General features: G+C 32.1%; 2 protein-coding genes across 7 annotated transcripts in view; one reads left to right on the forward strand and one right to left on the reverse strand.

Annotated features, from left to right (window-relative positions):
• by (focal adhesion protein tensin) overlaps nt 1-21,888 on the forward strand; it is a 203,418-nt gene that overhangs the window by 25,545 nt on the left and 155,985 nt on the right. The window lies entirely within an intron of this gene.
• LOC108783103 (putative sodium-dependent multivitamin transporter) lies at nt 14,859-20,696 on the reverse strand. The gene is made up of 6 exons (XM_018551581.1): nt 20,616-20,696; nt 19,519-19,740; nt 18,406-18,749; nt 18,209-18,328; nt 17,194-17,859; nt 14,859-15,120 (listed from the first exon to the last, which is right to left on the reverse strand). The coding sequence occupies exons 1-6, from the start codon at nt 20,679-20,681 to the stop codon at nt 14,859-14,861; spliced, it is 1,680 nt and encodes a 559-aa protein (XP_018407083.1). The 5' UTR covers nt 20,682-20,696.

Below are 21,888 nucleotides of genomic sequence, written 5' to 3' on the forward strand. Positions count from 1 at the left end.
ATCACTTATCCTGCTTCTCAAAAATAGGCAAATTTCAAAAGAGTGTAATTTCGTCAAAAATTATCATAAAAAATTTATAAAAAAGCATTTTAAAGCTTGAAATCTCTACTTTTAAAAATGATAATTGATATTTCGATTTGATTAATGGAATTATCTTTATGGAATTATACGGACACAAATAAAAGTGTGTCAAAACTCAAAAATTTGTATTAACATTGCAAAGTTCCATGGCGTGAATTAAAAGTCGTTCAAAAAGTCGGTTTACAGCATTCAAAAACGTGAATCTTTATCTTTAATTTACTTCTTTGTTGAGAACTGTACGATTCTTTTTCACCGAGTTATTCAACATTGAAGCAAATAAACTACAATCTCCCCGTGGTGTATCTTGGGTTATGCTAATGCTGGCGGCACATTTAACATTTTTTGTACTATTTTTGTTTTGATTATTATAAATACATATGCATGTAATAAGGCCCAAAGTCAGACTTAAAAAGACAAATCTTTTTGCTTATTTAAAAATTTTTTTCTTGAGAGAAATGCATACATTTTTTGTGAGTTATTGGAATAAAAATTTTATTTTTCAAAGTTCATTTCAATATCTCTATAAATAAAATAAAAAAAAAAATAAGTTAGTGAGTCTTATTCGGTTCAGGTACCTTATTCACTGCTATAAACTTACACAACTCTTCGTACATCAAAGACACTATAAGGCTGCGCATGAAGAAATTGAAGAAATAGGGACAATAAAAATAAGAATTTCAACCTGTCGGAAACTGTATATTCCATGGTGCATCGTTTCTAATTGGTTGAAATTCTTATTCTTTGTTTCTGTTCCTTTTCTGTTCTTATTTCTTCACTGTACAGTTCTCTAAAACCCATGTCACACTACGGATTGTGGACGCGGATCGGATTGAGATTGCGGATCGCGCATCGGAATTCAGCCAATCAACACAAAGCAGCTTTATCTTGATTGGCTGAATTCCAATGCACGATCCGCAATCTCAATCCGATCCGCGTCCACAATCCGTATAGTGTGACACGGGCTTAACAAGAATAAAATCACTTTCGGTTTGTACCATTCTTATGAAAGACATACCGTACTGTACTATTCCGAAGTAGGTACTTTTAGAGATTCTCTCATTCTCGAAAAGTATACAAAATATTTAGGAAATCTATTGTATAATATACGTAACGTATACTATAGTATTTTCATTTTCTTTAACTGCATTGTTTTGCAAGTGGCATTATTGATTAAATGAGCCTATTTTGCATTTCTTGCCTATGATCGCTTTAGATAGTAAGTCTGTTCTTTTTGGCTAAAGTTCTGGTATGGTTCACCTTTTCTCTTTATCTCTCTAACGTGGAGAGAAAAGAGAGAAAGATAAACTGTGCAAAAAGTTCAACTAAAAAGAATAGACCTATATATACTTCCGCTATTTTTTTTTCTTTTCTTTTCTTTTTTTGTTGCATGTACAGATTGGAATGTTCCTTCTTATTTTGAACGAAAGAGTAGTAAAAGTTTGTTTCTTGCGGGAGACAATGGCCTTGACTGGACATTGATGGACTTTCTCTTCTGTCTGACACATGTTAACAACCATTCGAAGGACAAGACCTAATGATTTATGATACAATTGTTCCTGCATATGCATCTAAATACTATCCGCAACTGCTTTGGAAAATATACCCATTTATACCTTGATTTAATTTACGACATATATGCCAATAGAAAAAATTTTAATTCGATCTGTTTTGCAAGACGTATTAAATAAGTCTATTTGAATTTAATATTTCACACTTATTTTTGATAATAAATATCATAAATTGTATTATGAAACTTAGAACTATTTTCTTTATTAACTTATTGTCACAGTACTAAGGCAGCTCATCAGAAAATTCTATATTTAGATTTGCGGAAACGTTACTCACGTTCACAGTTCCTGCTAGTAAAAGCAATCGGTGTTTGAACGCCGAAATAATAGTATAGGGATTTACCACTGTTAATTTTAGACAGTGCAACGACCGCATTATATAAGTAGCGGAAACGTGCCAAAATCATGCGGTACTTCTCGAAATCGGTCACTGATGAGTCATACTTGCTTTCTACTTCTAAACAATAAAATTCAAATTATTTCAAATTACCTGTTCTGTAACAAAACGCAATTTTAATTCCTCTAACATATTATTATTAGAGAAAGGTAGGTGTACCTTTGACCAATTTTAATATTTTTCCTTGTGCAAGTTTTATTTTGATATCTAAAAATTCAAAAATATTCTAAAATATTCTTTGAAGTTGACACTAATATAAGTATATATTTTGTAGATTTAAGTTATCTTTTGTGTACACATCTTTTTTAACATTAGAAAAAAATTGAATTTTAGTCAAAGATACAACATCTATGTTGTATTTTTAATCAATGTACAAAAGGTGTGTTTAAAAATATATTCAACAAAACTTTAGTTTTACTTATATTTTTAATGTCTTACATCATGCAAAACTTTATACTTAAAATATATATAAATAAATTTGATTATACAATGGCAACATGAGGAGAGACTAGAAACAATTTTGCATTTCTGGCAAATTTTATTCATCAAAATTGCGTCTAATGAGCATCTATAATTTTATTAACATTGGAGGTGAGACAGCTAAATTAAATTATATCATGCGATATCTTATTGATTGTTCAAAGGTACATTATCAGTTATTGGTTAAAGGTGTACAGCACCTGCTCATTTTCTATTTGTCATTAATTTAATAAATTATAGATTAGGATTTTCAGTATTAAGTTTTAAATAACTTCTGATTATCCATTTAACATTTTAGATAATTCTACATAAGATAGAATACATAAAACAGAATCCATATGCAACATTTTATGAGATCAAACAGCGTCTTGAAATTATTTTATTCAAAGTTCGGAAACAATGATTTTTCATAGGAGTATAATACTCTTCATTATTATAATTGAAATTTATTATAAAACACCTCTGGTGTTTATATTATACAAACTACATATTTTTACAAAACTACATATATTTACAAATATCCAATAGTTTTTTTATGGGATTAAATGATTAAAGATATACACCTGGTCAAAGGAACACAATGTTCCCCCCTTATTACTCTTTTACTAGTATTATATGTAACGCATTAGTTCAACGAAACTTTAGTTCAACGAAAAAGAAAAAATAAAATTTCTTTAATCAGTAGAACTTTGTAGACTGGTTCATTTGGAATTCACGGTGAATGGCTCTACTCTATCGTTTCATACACGTACACTACGCAGCAGCGTCGCTTTGAAGAACGCCGCTGCGTACGACGACTCGTTGCGTTCGTACGCAGCTCTTACCCACGTGTGAGTCGAATTTCTGATTGCTGATAAAGACTAATTTACGAGCTTGTTGGGATGGTCGATTTCCTTAGGGCACCATATACGCGAATGTGGCTAATTTTTTTTAATGACTATTTCGTAATATTATTAAGTAACAAGAACATGTGTGGCACGTAATATATTCTAGTTTAAACACACACACACATATATATATATATGTAAAATAAACACATATAATAAATAAATTCGGAATAACTCAGTTCTCTTTTATATAAACTTGTAAAAATCTTTGTAAAAGGAATTCTTTACGTAAATTTACGGTTGAAATATTTTGACATATATTATTAACATAAGAATACGACATTGTTTAAAAGGAAAAGAAGAAAAAGAAGAAGAGAAAGAGAGAAAGAGAGAATTTTATCTCTTGGAATTGCCGATGTCGAATGCTGGAAGTCTGTAATTATTTTTCTCATCTTTACAAAGTAATAAGACAAGAGAGATATATCATATTTAATTTAATGATACCTTACAGTTGCAGCAAAATAAAGCTATACGCGGCGCACCTTCTGTATTATTTCAGAATCCAGTATTGTATAATATTTCGATCTTAGAGATTGCGTACAATACGAGTTGAGAGTTAACAAGGTAGTAATACGTTTAATTAAACTCTATTGTGACATTATTATGTTACAATCGATTCAAGCGATATCGATGCAAGTATACTGACGCTTTTATAATACGTTTATTGGAAACGACGTTTCTCGCATGCGGCAGAATATTTGCGATTATATCGTTGAAATTGCTTTAACTCGGTGTATAGTTTTTCTCACTCGGAGAAAATAACTCGATCTTTGTAATTTCTACGCGCCGAACTGACAAATTGTCCAGAGTCAAGAGGAGCGTGTTAAAGATCGCAGTGCTTTCTAACTCGTGTGTAATTTTCTCTCTGTGCACCCTCACTCGACCTTTCAAATGATTATTATTATAACAGTATGGCAAAAGTATACAGTTTATAATGGCAAATTGATTTTGCATTAACGGACAAAATGCCACGATTACAAATCTTCGACAAATACGTGCTGTGTTATAAATAGTCGCATATAAAGTACCATGTATCATTTTATTGCGAGAAATTGTGTTCAGCCCATCCCAGCGCATTTCGCGAAATGTTATCCGCCTTCCGAAAAATTTTATATTTTATACGTGTATAATATGAGAAATGCACCTTTGTAATATAATAATTTATATAAATTTATATAAATGTCTATCAAGTTGTGTGAAAAGAGACATATAAAATATTAAAGCTGCAATGTATTTTGTTAAATGAATATTCTTTTCCTATATATTAACGAGAATTTTCAGAGAGAATTGACATAATATATCTTTAAATATTGCAGTTATGCGAAATATATAGTATACTTATTTCACAATCATCTTTTACAATACTTTAACAATTTGCTTTGAAAATTAATTAAGGTCGAAATTATTAAAATCAAATTTTCAAATTGCAAGGATTATAAGTCGTTTTAATTGAAACATGGCTAATAATATTACATATACTTAATTATCATTTTATTACATAATTTATGTATCAATTTATTGTTAAAGAATTGACTAATTCAATATTCTACTTAAATAAATGTAGAAGAAATTAAAAGAGATTGAGGATAATTACGGTCTGGATGGCCGATCAAAGGAGATAGCAGAAACAAAGCGTTTCACTCTGCAGTAATGTTCGTTATATTTCGATTTTGAATAGTAGTGCAAAGATACAGGTCGCGGCAACCTAGGAGTCAAGCAAAACAACAATAAATACGTGCTCTCGCGAGGACCGATTCGGAACGACTCTCGTCTATATCTTTCGCCGTGTCTTGCGAACAGAAAAACAGACACCAATTGACATGCGCATAAATACTCGCTGCAGCTTATGATCTAAATTCTAAGAGAATCTACAGTAACATTACAGCCGATTAAACCGTCTACATAAAATTATTAAATCTAATGTTAAATGTTTAGAAATTAAAATTTATCTTTGTTTTAGAAAAATAGAAAAATAATTTTGATATTATTTAAGTTTTTATAAAAGAGAAAAAAATTTAATTAATCACACTTTTAAAATAAATCAAAAAAAGGTAAACCTCTATATTATTTGCGTTACAAGAATTTAATTTGATTTGCTTGTTATATTAAAATCATACAGTTTATAAGAGAGAGGGAGAATATAAAATTTAGAAATGCAATAATGATTATGTACCAACATATAAAAGCATATTAATTTTCATAAATATTTTTACGAGTAAAACAGAAGTAAATAGTACTCGTCAAATGAATGTTAATTTGATGTGTAAGCTGACAGATCACGAAATTCATTAAAATTAATACGAAATACAATCCGGAATATACAGCGTATTTATTCCGTGATACGTTAAATATTTTAAAATAAATCGGTTGGTATAAGGTCTTGTTGTTGCAAACAATACGTCGTATTTACACGAAACCGCCACACTAATCATTCGTGCATTGAGAGTGGGACGATACCGGTGGTTCCTTATATTATATATACCCTTGCATTTTATCATTTAATTATTTGCTTAATTATTTACAATTATTAATTATCGGTCTGTGCAATTAATTTATTCTCAGATTAACAGTTCGTAAACGTGCGGAGACGATAATCATTTATTATTTGATATTATTATCAGCGGTTATTTTGCGTTACTTAATTCACGCGATTAATAATTTTTAGAGAATCGAAATTAATTACTGAAGCAGCGTGTTTGGATAATTTATTCATATAAATCAGAAATCAAAACGATAGGTATAAGGTGTATGAATTTATAAATGACATGATTTAATTGCGTTATCTTGACAAAAATAAACATTGGAGTATAAGCTGAATGTGAGAGGAGAGTGACAGAAACGTAACGAAGGTTCGCATTAAATTTTTTTAATGCATTCAAGTGTAATTAGCAAAACAATTTCAAATTGCGAACATGGTAATACTCGTATACATGAATCGCCCGATCAAATTTACTGTACAATGTAAAAAGTATAGGTATGTTATTAGCTCGTTGTGTTTACACGAAACATCGCTCATCGAATTTTATTTGAAATTTAATATTACGCGAAACATCGCGTTCATCAAAATTTATTTGAAATTTAACATTACCTTTGGATCAATTCTATAAGCAGCATCGTATAAAAGACTCATAACTTACTGTTCTTATTAAAAATTATAAGTATAATTGTAAAACTGGAATGCTTGTAACATTATATAGTATATTTACAGACAATTTTTGCTAACCGTAAGATGTATACATGAAAAATCATAGATATTTACGAATAAACGTCTTGCGGTATGCATAGAATTACAATTCCAGTCATAAGTTCTTGTAGTCTTACGAAAACAAGTTATACGAGCTTTGTGATTCTGCTTAGAATTGACCTATTAATGAATAAAATGTTTGACTTGAGTTACCGATGTAGGTATTTCGTGATAGCGAACAGCCGAGTCCGTTGGCACACATACCTTGAGATTCGTGTTGTTTGCGTATTGTCGTCGTGCTACTCATTATTCGCGCAGAGAGAGAGAGAGAGAGAGTCAAAGGTAAACAGCAATGCAAGCCGTTCTGCACATTGTCGTAGTGTTATATATTAAAACCGTGCTACCATTCTTTAAAGATGCCATTATACAGGAGAGTCAAACATTCAGCTAAGGATGCGTTTCCACTGAGCGCATCACGCGTCACGAGAGAGAAAAAGAAGGGGGGGGGGATTAATGCTTATGTACAAAGATGTTTCGATTGCTTAACTCGTGACGATACGACGCGTGACGCGCTCAGTGGAAACGAGGCTTTACTATTCGCTAAAAATAGGTCACTTTTGATCAAAATTGATGAATAGCAAGCTCACGATGCTTGACACTTTTGGCGCTTGACGTTACCGTGTAAAAGTACCTTAAACCTTAAGGATCTTTGTTATTGAGCGATCAATTTGTACTTTTATAGACCGCGGTGTCTACAATAGAAGTAATACTGTGTAGTGAGCTATAAATTGTAAGAAATCGATCAATCTCGGTGCGTTCCGTTTCAAGCATGTTGTCTATAATATATTTTATTATTTAATATTTAGTGAACAACAGGGATAAGATGAAATACATAATGCGTGAAACTACACGGAACGCACTTATAATCGATTACTCTCCTCACGTCCCATTGTGGTTGGTCGATTTTTTACAACTATACTATCACTGTCATTGTAAATGACTCTTTACTCGAGTCTCATGCTAGACGATTCACCACTCAGTGCGACGCGGCGTATCGAAATCGAACTGGACAACATGCATGTCTAAAAGATGTCGTGAAGCATCATAAAGATGCCTTTTGAAACATATACACGTCTAAATGATATCTAAAAAGACATCATAAAGAGATTTTTTTTAGACAATATGTGTTGTCTGGAAAGTGATATGGAACGTGACGGTTACTCTACGAATACAAATACATCGTGAAGTTGCATCTTTCACGAATTGTTGGTAAAAATATCGCATACGCGAAACGAATCGACCTGGATTTTCGAGTTGAGCAGCACAGTCACGACACACGTTTAATTGACATAAGCGCAATAATAATTAACCTCTTGCTTTAATAATTGTCGTGTTCGATATGTTCGTCGTATGTTGAATACGTCGATGATTTATAATCCCGGGCCGCCGCGCCGCGCCGCGCCGCGCCACGCCGCTGTTTGAATTTGCTGTCTCGCGCGCTATATTCACTGAGCATCGTGTACGCCGCGCAGTTCACGCGCGTGATCTCGTTCCTTGCTTTCTCGTGTTATTTTTCCATCGCGATAAAGTATACGTGACTAGTGTGATCCCCGTTGGTAGTGCCGTTATTAATTGTAAATATCGTGCGATCATCGTAACATGATTTATAGCGCGCCCGTGATCGTAATTAACCGTGTTTTTTTGTGAGTGAGTTTTGTGCGGGTGTGCTGCGAAGGAATCCTAACCTAATCTGAAAGGAGGACGAGGCCTATGGGAAGCAACGGGTAACAGCGGAGCAACATTGAGGTAAGTAAAAACTTATTGTGTTATTAGATTCGTTTGTGGTGCATGCTCCAACATTCTCCTATTATTTCGTAGTTTCTATTCACTCCGCGAGCACGTTGGAGTGGAGTAGAAGCTGGTGATAGGAGCGTGTTGGAGCATGTTGGAGTATGCGACGCGACGAGCTTATTTACTCACAAAATTAATTGCGTAATACGTGCAACAATAATTTCTTGATATATAACATATTGAATGCTCATCTAATTTATGTATACCTATAATTTTCTATAGTTCGATGTAGTACGCTGAAATACAATAGAACTCTACAATTGAACAGATTATCTTTCATTTTTTCATTGCGGTAATGAATCTGTGAAAACTAACAATAGGTGTTGAATATTAAATATGAATATTTATGAACACACATATTTTGAATTAAAGAAGAATTATCAAGAATATTAATAATTTTAAGATATTGAGTAACATTTCATAGATACGTTATCTTAAAATGAATACATAGATAGAATGATTTTACTGGACTATCTAAAAATTTATGTAGATATATAGGTCTGAAAATAAATTTTGTCGGATTCTTAATATAATTATGTAGGACATTCAAACATAATGAATAATCCTGCAAAAATTGTCACCTTCTAGTAATTAATTCGTGTGTCCTACATAATCATTTTGATAACTCGATAAAATTTTCAGATATCTATTTAGCTTTTAATATTTTAACAAACCGTTTTTCTGTGTAGACATTGAAAATATCAATTAATATTTAATCTTGACATAATTAATTTATTTTAAATATGAAGAAGTATACAAAGCTTAAAATAGAATTAATTGTTATCATTAATAACTATCTGAGTTGGTTTTAATGTTTTATTGCAATAGAACTTATTGATTAAATAAGTAATAAACAACCGTAAAATGTGGTAAAAAGTATGCACTGTTTAAAAAACGTAGAAAAGAATAAAATGCATTTTAATATTTTAAAATTAAACTTTTTTTGAATGAAGGAAATAGAGAAGAAAGTAAAATAAAAGTGTATAAAATCGAGTATAAAATACCAATATTTTATACTTATTACAAAGCTTTTATTTAAATTTATTTTTTTCTTGGTATTTATATTGCTTATGGAGAAAATAAACACAAGGTTTGGAAGTGTTTATAGATTTTATGTATCTATATATTTATATATAAAATAAAAATAAATTATTATTATTTTTCTTATAAGATACGAAAATTGTTAATACAACATTAAAGGAAATTATTTTATTATTCCTTTTTTCTCTATTGTAAATATTTCTTAAATGGAACTTGAGATTTTTTAAATATTATTTTAGGATATTAAATATTATTTTTAAAACGTGGGGAAAAATAAATTTTAGAATATTTATAATATAAATACAGCACAAGCAAAAGGATAAGACGCTTTTTGTAGTGTCACGTTTCGTATTTCAGTGAATTTTTCTAAGCATCGATAGTTTCTTATTATGAAATGACAATTTTATTCTCATCTTTCTTAGCCTATCTATTTATTTTCATTGATGATGTATTTGAGACTTTATGTTATTCTTTCTTTTTTCATCTATACGGTATATAATGCGGCGTGTAATTTACGCTCGGTCTCGCAATTGACGGTAATTAATCTCACGCGGTTATGCAGCATCCTTTGCGTGTCATTGGCAGGCACGTACTTTACAAGTTAAAATGTAATCGACACGCCTAACGATCGATAACGAACGAATACCGCACACTACAGAGAAATCGTGTTAGGAGGTAAATGTTTGTTGACACAGGCACACCCAGGGCCTACTCTAAAAAGGGCGCGTGAGAATATTGGGCGATGTTTGAACAGCCCTCCTCAACGGAAAAACGTTAAAATGATTAAGGGTTATTTTTCAAGTCACGCCGAATATTACACATATGTATTACGGTTACGAGCTGTAACTGACAGCTTCCTTTCCGGTCATAAAAGCATGTGTGATGTCATGATCATAGGGGTGCTACTGAAAATATAATTACTCTTATGTATTCTTCAATTCTTTATTTATTTTTTTTGTTGTTGAGAAAAATAAATCTGAGAAATAAATTATTATAAATATTAGAAACAGACATTACGTAAAAATTGTTATAATTAATAATTATGTTTTTAAACGCGCTAATTAGATACTGTTTTAGAGAATTATAGAAATTTTATTATTTTATTGTATACACAAAATTTGGCCTTTATATCGATCGTTAATATTTGTACGACGATATGGGAAAAGGAGAATGAAATGATAAACCGCTTAAGATATTACGATGATTGCACAAAGCAGTATTTGTAAAACACGTTTAACAAAAATGGGCTTGGCAGCCCGAAGGGCTAGAAACGATTGGCGACTAACAATAGACCGATCGAGTTCGATACGTTGAATACCTCTCTCGTCTAGTATAACGAGCTCACCGACAAAGTGCCAACAAATCCCCCGCAATAATATCGCGGCAGATGCAAGTATCAGCTGCATCACCAGCGGCGCGCCGCGGCGGTCAATATACCATTTCGTAATAAGACATTTCTAGAAACTATTTTTCGTCATTTGAATCGTAATGATATGTAATTTGAATATCTACCATTCGACATATAGATCATATATTGAAGGTAAATTACTGTTTCGATTAATGTTATTAAGCGATTTGAATGATCATCTATTCGATATACAGATCGTATGTTGAAAGTATATTATTGTTTTGATTAATACATTATTACGACGTAACAACGTTACGCAATATTTCTGAGATATTTCGAGATGCTCAATTTAAGATATACGATGTGAATTTGACTGGAAATTTGTGGAGAGAACCAAAGTTACTTTATCGTATCGTATCGAAAACCGTGTTTTAGCTTTAGCCTCTGGCTCAACAAGAAATCATTATCTACATATATATTTTCTATGGCTTTATATTGTTCGGGTTCGGTACATCGTATACCTATATTTCCATCTCCCATGGGATAACATACGCCGGCATAGAATCGCGGTTGTATTAGCGGGAATCGATATTCCCCGAGCGCGATTTACTCTTTCGGTTTTACGAGTCAATTCAGACTCGTCCATGGTACATTAAATCCGCCCCAACGTGCCGCGTTCTTTCCGGTAGCTGTCATTTCATACGCCGTGATTCGTGAAGCCCACGCCGCCGTTACGGTGGCTGGCCGATCGGTGGCGAGTTGCAAGCTGCACTTAAGCTTGAGATAAGAGACCCTCCTGCTAGGCAGTTTTGCAGTTAAATCGGCAGGAAGGGTCCGCTGCAAGGCACGGTAACTGCAAGCGACTGTCTTATAACTTGCACCGTCCGTTGCAAGGTCTCGAGGCGTTTTCCGTAATAACGTGTCTAGACTGTGCCTGTTTTATGGTGTTTACGAGAGGTTGATCTTAAAAAAAAAAAAAAAAGATGATAATTTTGTTTATAAAATCAGAAATCACAATAATATAAAAATTTAAAAGAATTCCGCGAGAGAGTTTTCAAATATTCTAAAACACACTTAATACATATTTTTAATATATATGTATTTTCGTTAGTCTCTTTATTAAATATCGTGTATTATTCTGAATTATCAAATTTCTTATATCGCGCGGTATTGAAATAGCATATACAGTTAGGATAATACCTATTATATTTAAAAAATGTAAATTTTACACTAAGCCGATTTTGTTGCCGATCGAGGTCTTATTATCATACATAGCACGCATGTTACATGCAATTTCTAGATTCTCACGAGTCGCGTTGTTGTTTTCCATCATTTTGCTATGGCTAGCTAACATCGACCGTAAGATCTTGACATGAGATGAATATCGTATTCCCTATAATGCATGGGTCGGTCGTACCGCTGAATTCTGCATCGCGCACGAACTGTCTTTTGCATAGGTTATCGCGAGAGACCCGGGAATCCGGCACGAGGTGCGAATTTTTTTCAACGTGGCGAATATGGGAATCACGAAGATTCTCTCAAGAATAAAAAAAAAAAAAGTGTTGCAACGATTGTAATAATTTTTATAACGTTGTTCGTATTTTTATCTTATTCTGCATTATTATATCAAATTATCAATACAAGTCAAATATCTATGTGAGTCTCTGCAATTATTGGTACGTAAATTATGTATTCATGATGCGATAAGATATGATTCGCAATCAATTGGGGATTTTAGGATGCACTTACAAACAAAGTTAGAGTAAAGCAAACGTTTTGACTCTGGATTTGACTTCAACACGAAAGTCAATTCAAACATTACATAAGCACACATATAGGTGTGTGTTACTTATATTGGATTTATTTTTAGAATCACAAAAAGTTATTATTTTATTTTAATTACAATAACATTGATTTTTGCAATGATAATTTACATCACATTCTTTACATTCATCTGGATAAAAAGAAATGATTACGTATTACAGTCACGACAATAGTTTATTATTACATTATTCGATTACGGAACCTCTTAAATAAATTTAATCGCATAACTCTCGAAGGCTTTGGAGTTTCCCTTCCTTCGCAAGTAAACAGTTCGTCGAAACGTAAACACGTCCGTCGATGAATGAACCGGTCGGCAGGATTCCTGCTTTAAAATTCCTCCTGGCCGCGCGCCAGACAACTCATGCATATTCACGTGACTCGCACGAGCAGCGAGAATGGATGGCAGAGAAAAAGGGGTGGGTCGAGTGGGCCAGGGGCAGGAAGGATGAAATAAAAAGAGAAACGCGTTGATAATCGAGATCGGACGTGGTGGAGTGCCGCGTATGAAGCCCAGGCCAGGGACCCATGATTTCAATTTTAAATGCAAGTCCGCGAATCGCTGGCGCGAGGGTGGGATGAAAGTTCCAGCCATTGTGCTTATACGTATGCGCATTTCTATAGGAATCATCCTCCGGTATCCTCGAGCGGGTCTTAGTCGGCTTCTCCGCGATGCTGCGAGTCTAGTCATCGTGAAAATGCAACGAGATGCACACGCGATAGCGGCGATTCTCTCTTGTAGATCGAGATGATAAATTCTAGGGAAGATCGTGTAGGGGAAATTGGTTTGCGTTTCGATTCGTGCAATTTATGTTACATGATCCGCGCATTTTGAAAGTTTATTCTGGACGAGAATCGATTTTTTTAAGATCTCATTGCAATATGTAGATCGTGTCAATTTGTATTCGTATCTCATTTAAATTTATATCTTTAAAGTACGTATCTAGCGTTATTTTTAGAGTAAATATGAAAAATTAACATCACGTACACTTAATAAAACAAAAATTGATTAATAGGTTCAATATTGTGTTAATTTTATATTAAAATTATCGTATTTCTTGTTTAAATTTGTGAGTGTTCTAAATTTAAGCGAACGTCAGCACGAAATTAATTTATTATTTGTTCTACGAAACTAGATCTAATAAAAAAATACAACGTTCTGCTGTAAACATTAATTCGCAAACACAAATTTCCGACAACGCGTATCAATTATCGCTTCTTTCTTTCACCGTTTAATCATGCGCCACGCAGGGGGCAACAACGTTCCGATGCGCAGATGAACCTCGATTAAACGAATTAAAAGCTTGCTCGTGCTGAACACGGTAATTGGCTGTAGACGATTACGAGATAAGTCGCGCCAATTTCGGCAGCAGCACAGCAAAATCGTTTCGTTTAAATCGCCGTCTCGTCACCGTGGAATCGACCCACATGCCGCATTATATGCCCTCGGTCCCTTTTCCGCCAATCAGTGCTCGTTAAATTGCAAATTAATACAGAGACGAAGCCGCCGTCGAAAAATTGCAACGCGCGAATTTTGATCGAGCTTATCGATATTTATCATGGTGGACCCTTGTCCATTCGCACACAGGTTTTTGTTTGTTTTATAATTGAATAACAGCTCCACATTACTTATACATGAAGATAACATGAAGCTTTTGTTTGAAAAACAAAAGTCTGCGTGAATTTTACTGCATAATCTTTTAATAACGTTATCGTAAATTCGTTAATTCTATTCTCAATGAATTAATTTTACAAAAAGAAAGACAAAAGTTTGTGTGAAATAACATTAATTTGTTATTTTTTTCTCAATATACCAATGTTACCAAATGAGTAATACAAAGTACCTATATATATAATATATGTATTTTATTTATTGTCATACAAAGAAATACAATTTTATTATAACTTATACAATATTAGCAAAATTTTTTATAACGTTGTGAATAATAAATATAGCGCTATTGAGGATTATGTATATACATAAGTACATGTAATAGATACACATATGATCAATTCGTTAAAATTGTTTAAATAAAAATGAATTAATTAACTAAATATCGACTTGATATTATAAATAATAACTTTATTTATAATAGGCAGTCAATTATTCTATATTCTAATTGGATTTTCTTGATAATTGATTTGAGATAGTAGGTATACATTCTATACAATAATTACGAGTCATTTGATTACAAAAGTTTCATCTTATACGGCTGGGTTCTAAAACGAACAGTTGACTGTTCGTAGTTTTTTGTGCGTCTTGACGTCGCCGTCTGATTCTGGCAGCCAGGAGTGGCATAAATAAACTTGGATCGTGTTCAATATTATTTCCTCCTTGAATAAGTCGAACTATAATACTTGCTACGTATCCAACTACTAGTGTAATTGTCAGTCCCATAGGATTATACCATAAATAAGAGATACGATACAAATAGAAGTAGGATTCATCTGGTTGCTCAGTACTGCAAAAAAAAAAGAAATAATACGATTTGTGGAGAATAAATATTATAGATCATAATCTTGAAGGATATTTATACATAAAAATATAAACGTTAATAAAAAAATTGTTTTTCTTGTAATAACTTGTTACTTTCTCTACTTTCTCTTTGCTGTTTTGTAATACAAAATGCCTAATTAGCTAAACGTTCTGTTTTTTTTAATGATAAAAACTCAGATAAAAGTATTATTTGATTTACATACTCGATAAGTGCATTATTATCAATTATCTTCAAAATTATTTTAATTAAATCAGATCGTCCATCTTTACATCTTTTGCAGTCGGTGATCTTTCAATTTCTTGCCACGTTGAAAATAGACCGGTCAATTTAAACGAATTCCCGCCGACAAAGAGAAAGCTATAATATATCTAATCTCACTAATAACGACGCGGCGAGGATTCCGCGAGACAACCGTAATTTCAGTTTATTAACGGTGCAATTAGCGTTATTTACCACCGTGGGAATGCCGAATAGCAAGCTTATCGTCCATGAGAAAGCGACAAGCGTGAAAGAAATCAGGAAGCGGCGCTTAACTCGCAGCTAATTACAGTGAAACGAGATATCTCGGCGCGCATAGCAACATTGATGCTCTGTGAATTTCGAAGAGTCGCGATAAGACGATTTACAACGCGTCGATAATTCATATTCTAATCGTCACGCGATGCGCGCTATGCATCGTCTGGCTATCCCCCCCCCTCCCCCCTATCTGTTTCCCTAAGATAAATTTATGCTCATTCGATTCGATCTGTGGAGAGCGAGATAAATTGCTGGCAATTGCAAATATATATTGCATTTATTCCCGATAGTGCTGTAATGCGAATATTTGAGCATTGCGCGACATCCGAGGTGAAAATTTTAGTTTGAAAAGGAAATGTTTCGTATCATGAATGAATGTCTGAAGTATTAAATTTTTATCAATCTTTCCAGTGTACTTGAAAAATATATACAGACATTAGATGAATATAATTATTATTTAGAGTAAGAGAATAAATTTAAAAAATTTAAATAAGATGAAAATATTCAAGGACTCTTAGTATAACAATAATTAATACAAATAGAAAGGGCGATGTAAGAGTCAAGTAAAATTTCATTTAAAAATAATACAATATATATATTTAATTTCAAATTTTAAAAAATAATAATAAAATATAAATATAAAAAAATATGAATATAAAAAATGAAAAATATATTAAAAATAGAATATATCAAAAATTACTTAAAAATGACATGATGGACATTGCGTAACAAGTTTCGGCTCTCGGATTGAGCCCTCCTCAGACATTAAAAAACGGCGGCTAAAATCATTCGTCAGAAGATCGGTCATACTCTATTTTAATCATGCGAGTCTTCACAGAAAAATGACATTTTGGTTATACATGATTGAAAAGTCAATGTACCATATAACAATATCTCTGAAATGATGGTAAAAAACTTTCCTTTTAAATGTTAAACAAATTGTGTCAAAATTTCTAAAAGAAAACTCACCAAGAGAATTGAACGATAATAATGTTAATTTAGTGTTTTATATATATATTTATATTTTTTTATATTTATATTTTATTATTATTTTTCAAAATTTGAAATTAAATATATATATTGTATTATTTTTGAATGAAATTTTACTTGACTCTTACATCGCCCTTTCTATTTGTATTAATTATTAAAAAAATTTAATAACTCGCGCGTGTCAGTGAAATTAATGTTCGTGCGTTTTGAATTAATTTATTTTCAAAGATATTTGTAACATAATTTCTTTTTCGTATATTTTTTTTCTTACTATTTGGAAAAGCGATTTGAATTAAGTAATAATTGTTAATTTCATCAAATTTGGAAATATTATATATGAATTTGAAATAATACATATAAATGACATAAATTTAAAACTTTAATATTTTTTAAAGAAGTGTTATTCTAAAGTATTATTTAAATGCAATTTTTATACACTGTAATAATCGAAAAACAATGAATGCAGCTTTTAGTATTTGCAAAGTTCGAATACCGATTGAATATCGATTTTTTCGAGAATAGATATTTTACCTGTTAAAATTCATTTGTTCAGCAAACATCAATGTCGTCGAATTTGCACAACCTTCGATCGACACCGGTAACATCGGAATTGGTGGTTTAGGTCGTCCAAACGTGCCCCACAAGCAAACGTTGAGCGCCGTAAGCATGCCAATAATAGTTCCAATCTCGTTAGCGCCCTCAGTGAACATTCCAAGAGTAAAGATACCTAAAATCGGCCCTCCGATAGAGCCATGAATGCTGAAGGCAACAGATGCTAGTGAGCCCATTGTCTTTGCTATTAATGCCAAAAACATGCAAATAACGCCATTTAAAACGGTAAGAGCTTTAGCGATGAAAGTAGCCTTTTTGTCAGTAAAATCTATTCCAAATTTTCGATGTAGCGGCTTCACATAATCCTCGAGCGCTACCGCGGCTAATGAATTCATCATAGCGGAAATTGTACTTAGGCTAGCGCTGAAGATACCGGAAACGATGAGACCAACTACTCCTGGTGACAAGTTCTCCACAGTGAAGTAAGGCAATATTTTGTCGTAGGTCGAAATTTTTTCGGACATTACGGGATCGCAATCTTTGTAGCTCGTGTAAATTGACAATCCGGTGAAGCATGTTAAAAAGCCTACCAGTAAAATGAATGGCCCACACAAAAACAGCGCATGCGTGGCTACTTTTACGTTTCTGCGAAAATAACAATTAATTATTGCATGTACAATAGCAAAAATTCGAGCAAAAATTTTTAACAAGTATCAACAATATAAAATTAAAAACAATGGTAATTAACAGTAAACAATTTTAATTGTTTGCTTATATTTCATTTTATTATATTGTATATTTATATTTATTTAATTGAAAATTTGGTTATTGATAACAAATTTTAAATTTATTAATTTTTGATAACAAATGATCTTTAGATTTTTTAAAATAAACATAATAATGAAAAAAAAATTATGCGTTATTAAAGCTTAAATAAAAGAAAAAACTCCGATATTTTATAAATATGTTCACTATGAAATACTCATTGACATACTTAACGGTCATTAAACGTTGAACTTGCACCTGATTGACCGCAACATAGGCTAGATGTATTAATCCTCCTCCGATTAAAGTACTCCATACTGTGTATTGCACAGTTGGATCTATAGTCCATCTAAATAAGAAAGGATTATTAACATACCTATTCTTTTATTTACTTTATTATTTATTATATTGTCATATCCAATTTACTCAGAGAAATTTATCCGTTTTCCTTCTTGTCCGATACGCCAAATGGTATCGATTCCTCCGTCGATGTTTTGCGTGACGATGAAGACGATGATAATAAGAGCAATTAGCATAAGCAAACCCTGGAAGATGTCGGTGATCAAAACCGCTTTGATTCCACCCAATGTGGAATAGGAGGTACATATTACAGCGAGTACCAAAATACTCATAGTACTAGACAAGCCCGTGGTAGCTTCGAGAGCTAAGGAAGGAGCGTACAGCATCACTCCGGTCAGTAACATCGTCTCAGAGAAATTAGCCGCGCTTACGAGCAACCGCATGTACAACCCAAATCGCTTTTCGAGATACTAAGAAAAAGGAGAAATTTAATAAGACAATGGAATCATATTACAAATAGTCCGGAAAATACCTATATTTATCCCAAATACATTTAACAATAATGAATTTAAAAAAGACTTTAAAGATCAAATCGTACAAAAGAAAATAATAATAAAGCTAACGTGAATTGATACAGTTGATCGTATGTGATAAAACGCATGTATTAATCAAATACAAGTATTTGATATGTTTGTATACTCATCAATTGAAAGGTTTTGCAATACTGTTTCCAATAGGTTGTGGAATACAGTCTGTTCATCGATTGGTTCTTACTGATTCATTTAGATTCAACCCGAGATTCAATCCCTCTACAGCAAGATTGAATTCCGAAATCCATTGAAAAGAAAGTGTTGCAATCTGGTGTATTTGGTGGATTAATATATGCATTTTATCACACTCGATCAACTATATAGGCTCTTATTGGCTTTAAGATTTTTTTACAAAATACAATTCTTATGACCTATTCTTATAACATAAAGTTTAGATACAAATTTATTATATCTATATACGATATAAGTTATTTTTGTTGTTTTTCAAAATCTTTTAAAAAGATTCTATTAATTCCTATTTTCAAATTAATTTTACATTCTGCACCGTTTTTCTATTTAAAACTTGGCAGATTAATATATTCGATTATATGTTTACGTATTAAACGATACAACTGATTATCTCCGAAGAACATTGAAATGTTGCTTAAACTAATAATCGATGTTGCTCGTGCAAGCATCTGACAATTACCTCATAGATGCTTACGACTTTTAACTCAAAGAAGACTGGTAGATAACAAGTGGCAATGATCGGTACGGTGATAATGCCGGAAGCATACATCAACGAAACGATCAGACCGCGAATGTAAGTTTCCCCGCTCATTCCGAGCATGGTAATTCCTGATACATGGGAGGCCATCATAGCGATCGAGAGAGGTAAGACACCTAACGAGTTGTCCGCAGAGAAGTATTCCTATCGATGATAATTGTGCGATTGGTTAAATAGTAATTTTCTACACAGGAAACATCGTTTATGATGCGTAACGTTTCCATAAAGAAACTTTTCATCCTCATTGTCGTGATAGGTAAAATTAGTAAATCTCGATATTGTTCTGTTTTTAAAGTCCTTTTATCATAATTATTTAATCATATTAGCCAGTAAAATACAAATCTGTCTGTAACTCATCAATTAAACAATCACGTTTTTAATTAAAATGTTAGTGTAAATCAATCTTTGATAAAATTATGAAGAATTACACATTTATATTTTAGAGTTATCTTCTACGCTGCAAAAAAAGATTGACTGAATATGGCACTGCGTTTTAATTGGCTGCAGCAGTCAATTAAAAATGCTATGTTATATTTTATTATATCATTTAAATTATTACAGCAGCCAATCGTTTCTTTCACGTAATCTCGAATTTTATGAATTTATGGAACTATCCAATATTTATAAGTGCTTTTTCCTAAGAATATATGAGAAACAAGATAAGGAACTACGTGGTTTATACTAACTAATACATTAAGCGATCAAACGCGTTTTAATTCATAATTATGATAAGTTTGAATTGATCTATCACTCGACATTCAAAATTTATAGATCATTGATTAGCGCTTCTCGAGTTATTGAGTTGAATCGTAACGACGGTTAATTAACACGTCAAATACTTAGAAAATTGGTTGAGATATAATTTATTACCGATACTCATAATTTATGCGGATATTTATCGTAACATGAAATCGATCGTATACATAACGGCATAGATATAATTCGCGTGCAAATTATTGCGATCAGACTGGTTTAATGACGAATTGATCCGTATAGAAATTGATTTTTTGTAAACTGACCGTGGCAGTACTTTGTCGACCACCGCTGAATCGATAGTAGAGCCCGATAATGATGGAAACCGACATAACTGCGCTGATCACGAGATAGTCTTGCCATTGCAATCTGTTAATTTCGCCTTCAATAGGTGTCTATAAATAAGAAAAAAACAAATCTTTTTTACTACAATTTCAAAATGCATAATAAAAATATTTTAAACATAGTTTTTTAACATTTAATTTAACTTTTAAACATATCTGGCTAGCAATGTTAAACTAATAGCAAAGTTCTTTTTAAATACTTCAAAATTTATAACCAAAATTGTAATAAATATATTTCGTAAGATAATCATTTGTATTTATAATAATTATATAGTAATTATGTACTTACATCCATTCTGTAAAATTTACACCATTTACTTGACAAAATATTTAACTTCAATCGTACTATTTAAAATTTGGAGATTTTCACCAAAATAAAAGATTTCCACAATTTTTTTTACACTTTGAAAACACCAAGAGCACGAAGATCCAAATGTCATGAGTATTCGACAAGGTCTTGCTAACGAATGTATCCGTTTGCGTCGCATGATACAAAACGCAAGAGAAGTTATTACGTAAAGAATTGCTCGGCATATTTAGTGTTAAAGCACGCAAACCACAGATTTCATCGGTAAATTAGACTTCACAATATATAATAAACGTGGTAACATGTTGTTCTATGTTAATTAATAGTTAGATAAATAAAAAGTTTATCGACAATACTGTGAATATCAGTGAAAATAGAAATTGAGTCTCAAAAACAAATATGTCTTAATATGTTTATTAGAAATATACATATATATGTGTACATATAAATATATAAAAGATTTGTCGCATGTATAATATAAGAAAGTTTTTTAAATCAATAGATTTACGAATGTTGGGATCATTAGCTGTAATATTAGATGTACCGGTTGAAATACATTGAATCCTGAGGAAAGATTAAATGGCGATTATTGGATAAGACTCAACCTTAATTTAATGTACTGTAGACGATATCGTTTAAGATGATTATCTTTACACACTAGTTGGTGCGATGGATCAATTCACTTAACAGCGATGAAAACGAAAAGAGATAGATAGAAACTTCGAATCGATATATACATTTAATCCCAACGTTAATTAAATAACAAACATAATTAAATCTATCTAAGAGATCATGTCTTCGCCAATATTATACCGGACAACGTTTATATTTCCAGCACACGCAATTAAATTTTTGTTTGAACTGGTTATGAACAGGTTTCCCATATTT

This window comes from Cyphomyrmex costatus, unplaced genomic scaffold (assembly GCF_001594065.2).
Source record: "Cyphomyrmex costatus isolate MS0001 unplaced genomic scaffold, Ccosl1.0 scaffold141, whole genome shotgun sequence".
Lineage (NCBI taxonomy): Eukaryota > Metazoa > Arthropoda > Insecta > Hymenoptera > Formicidae > Cyphomyrmex > Cyphomyrmex costatus.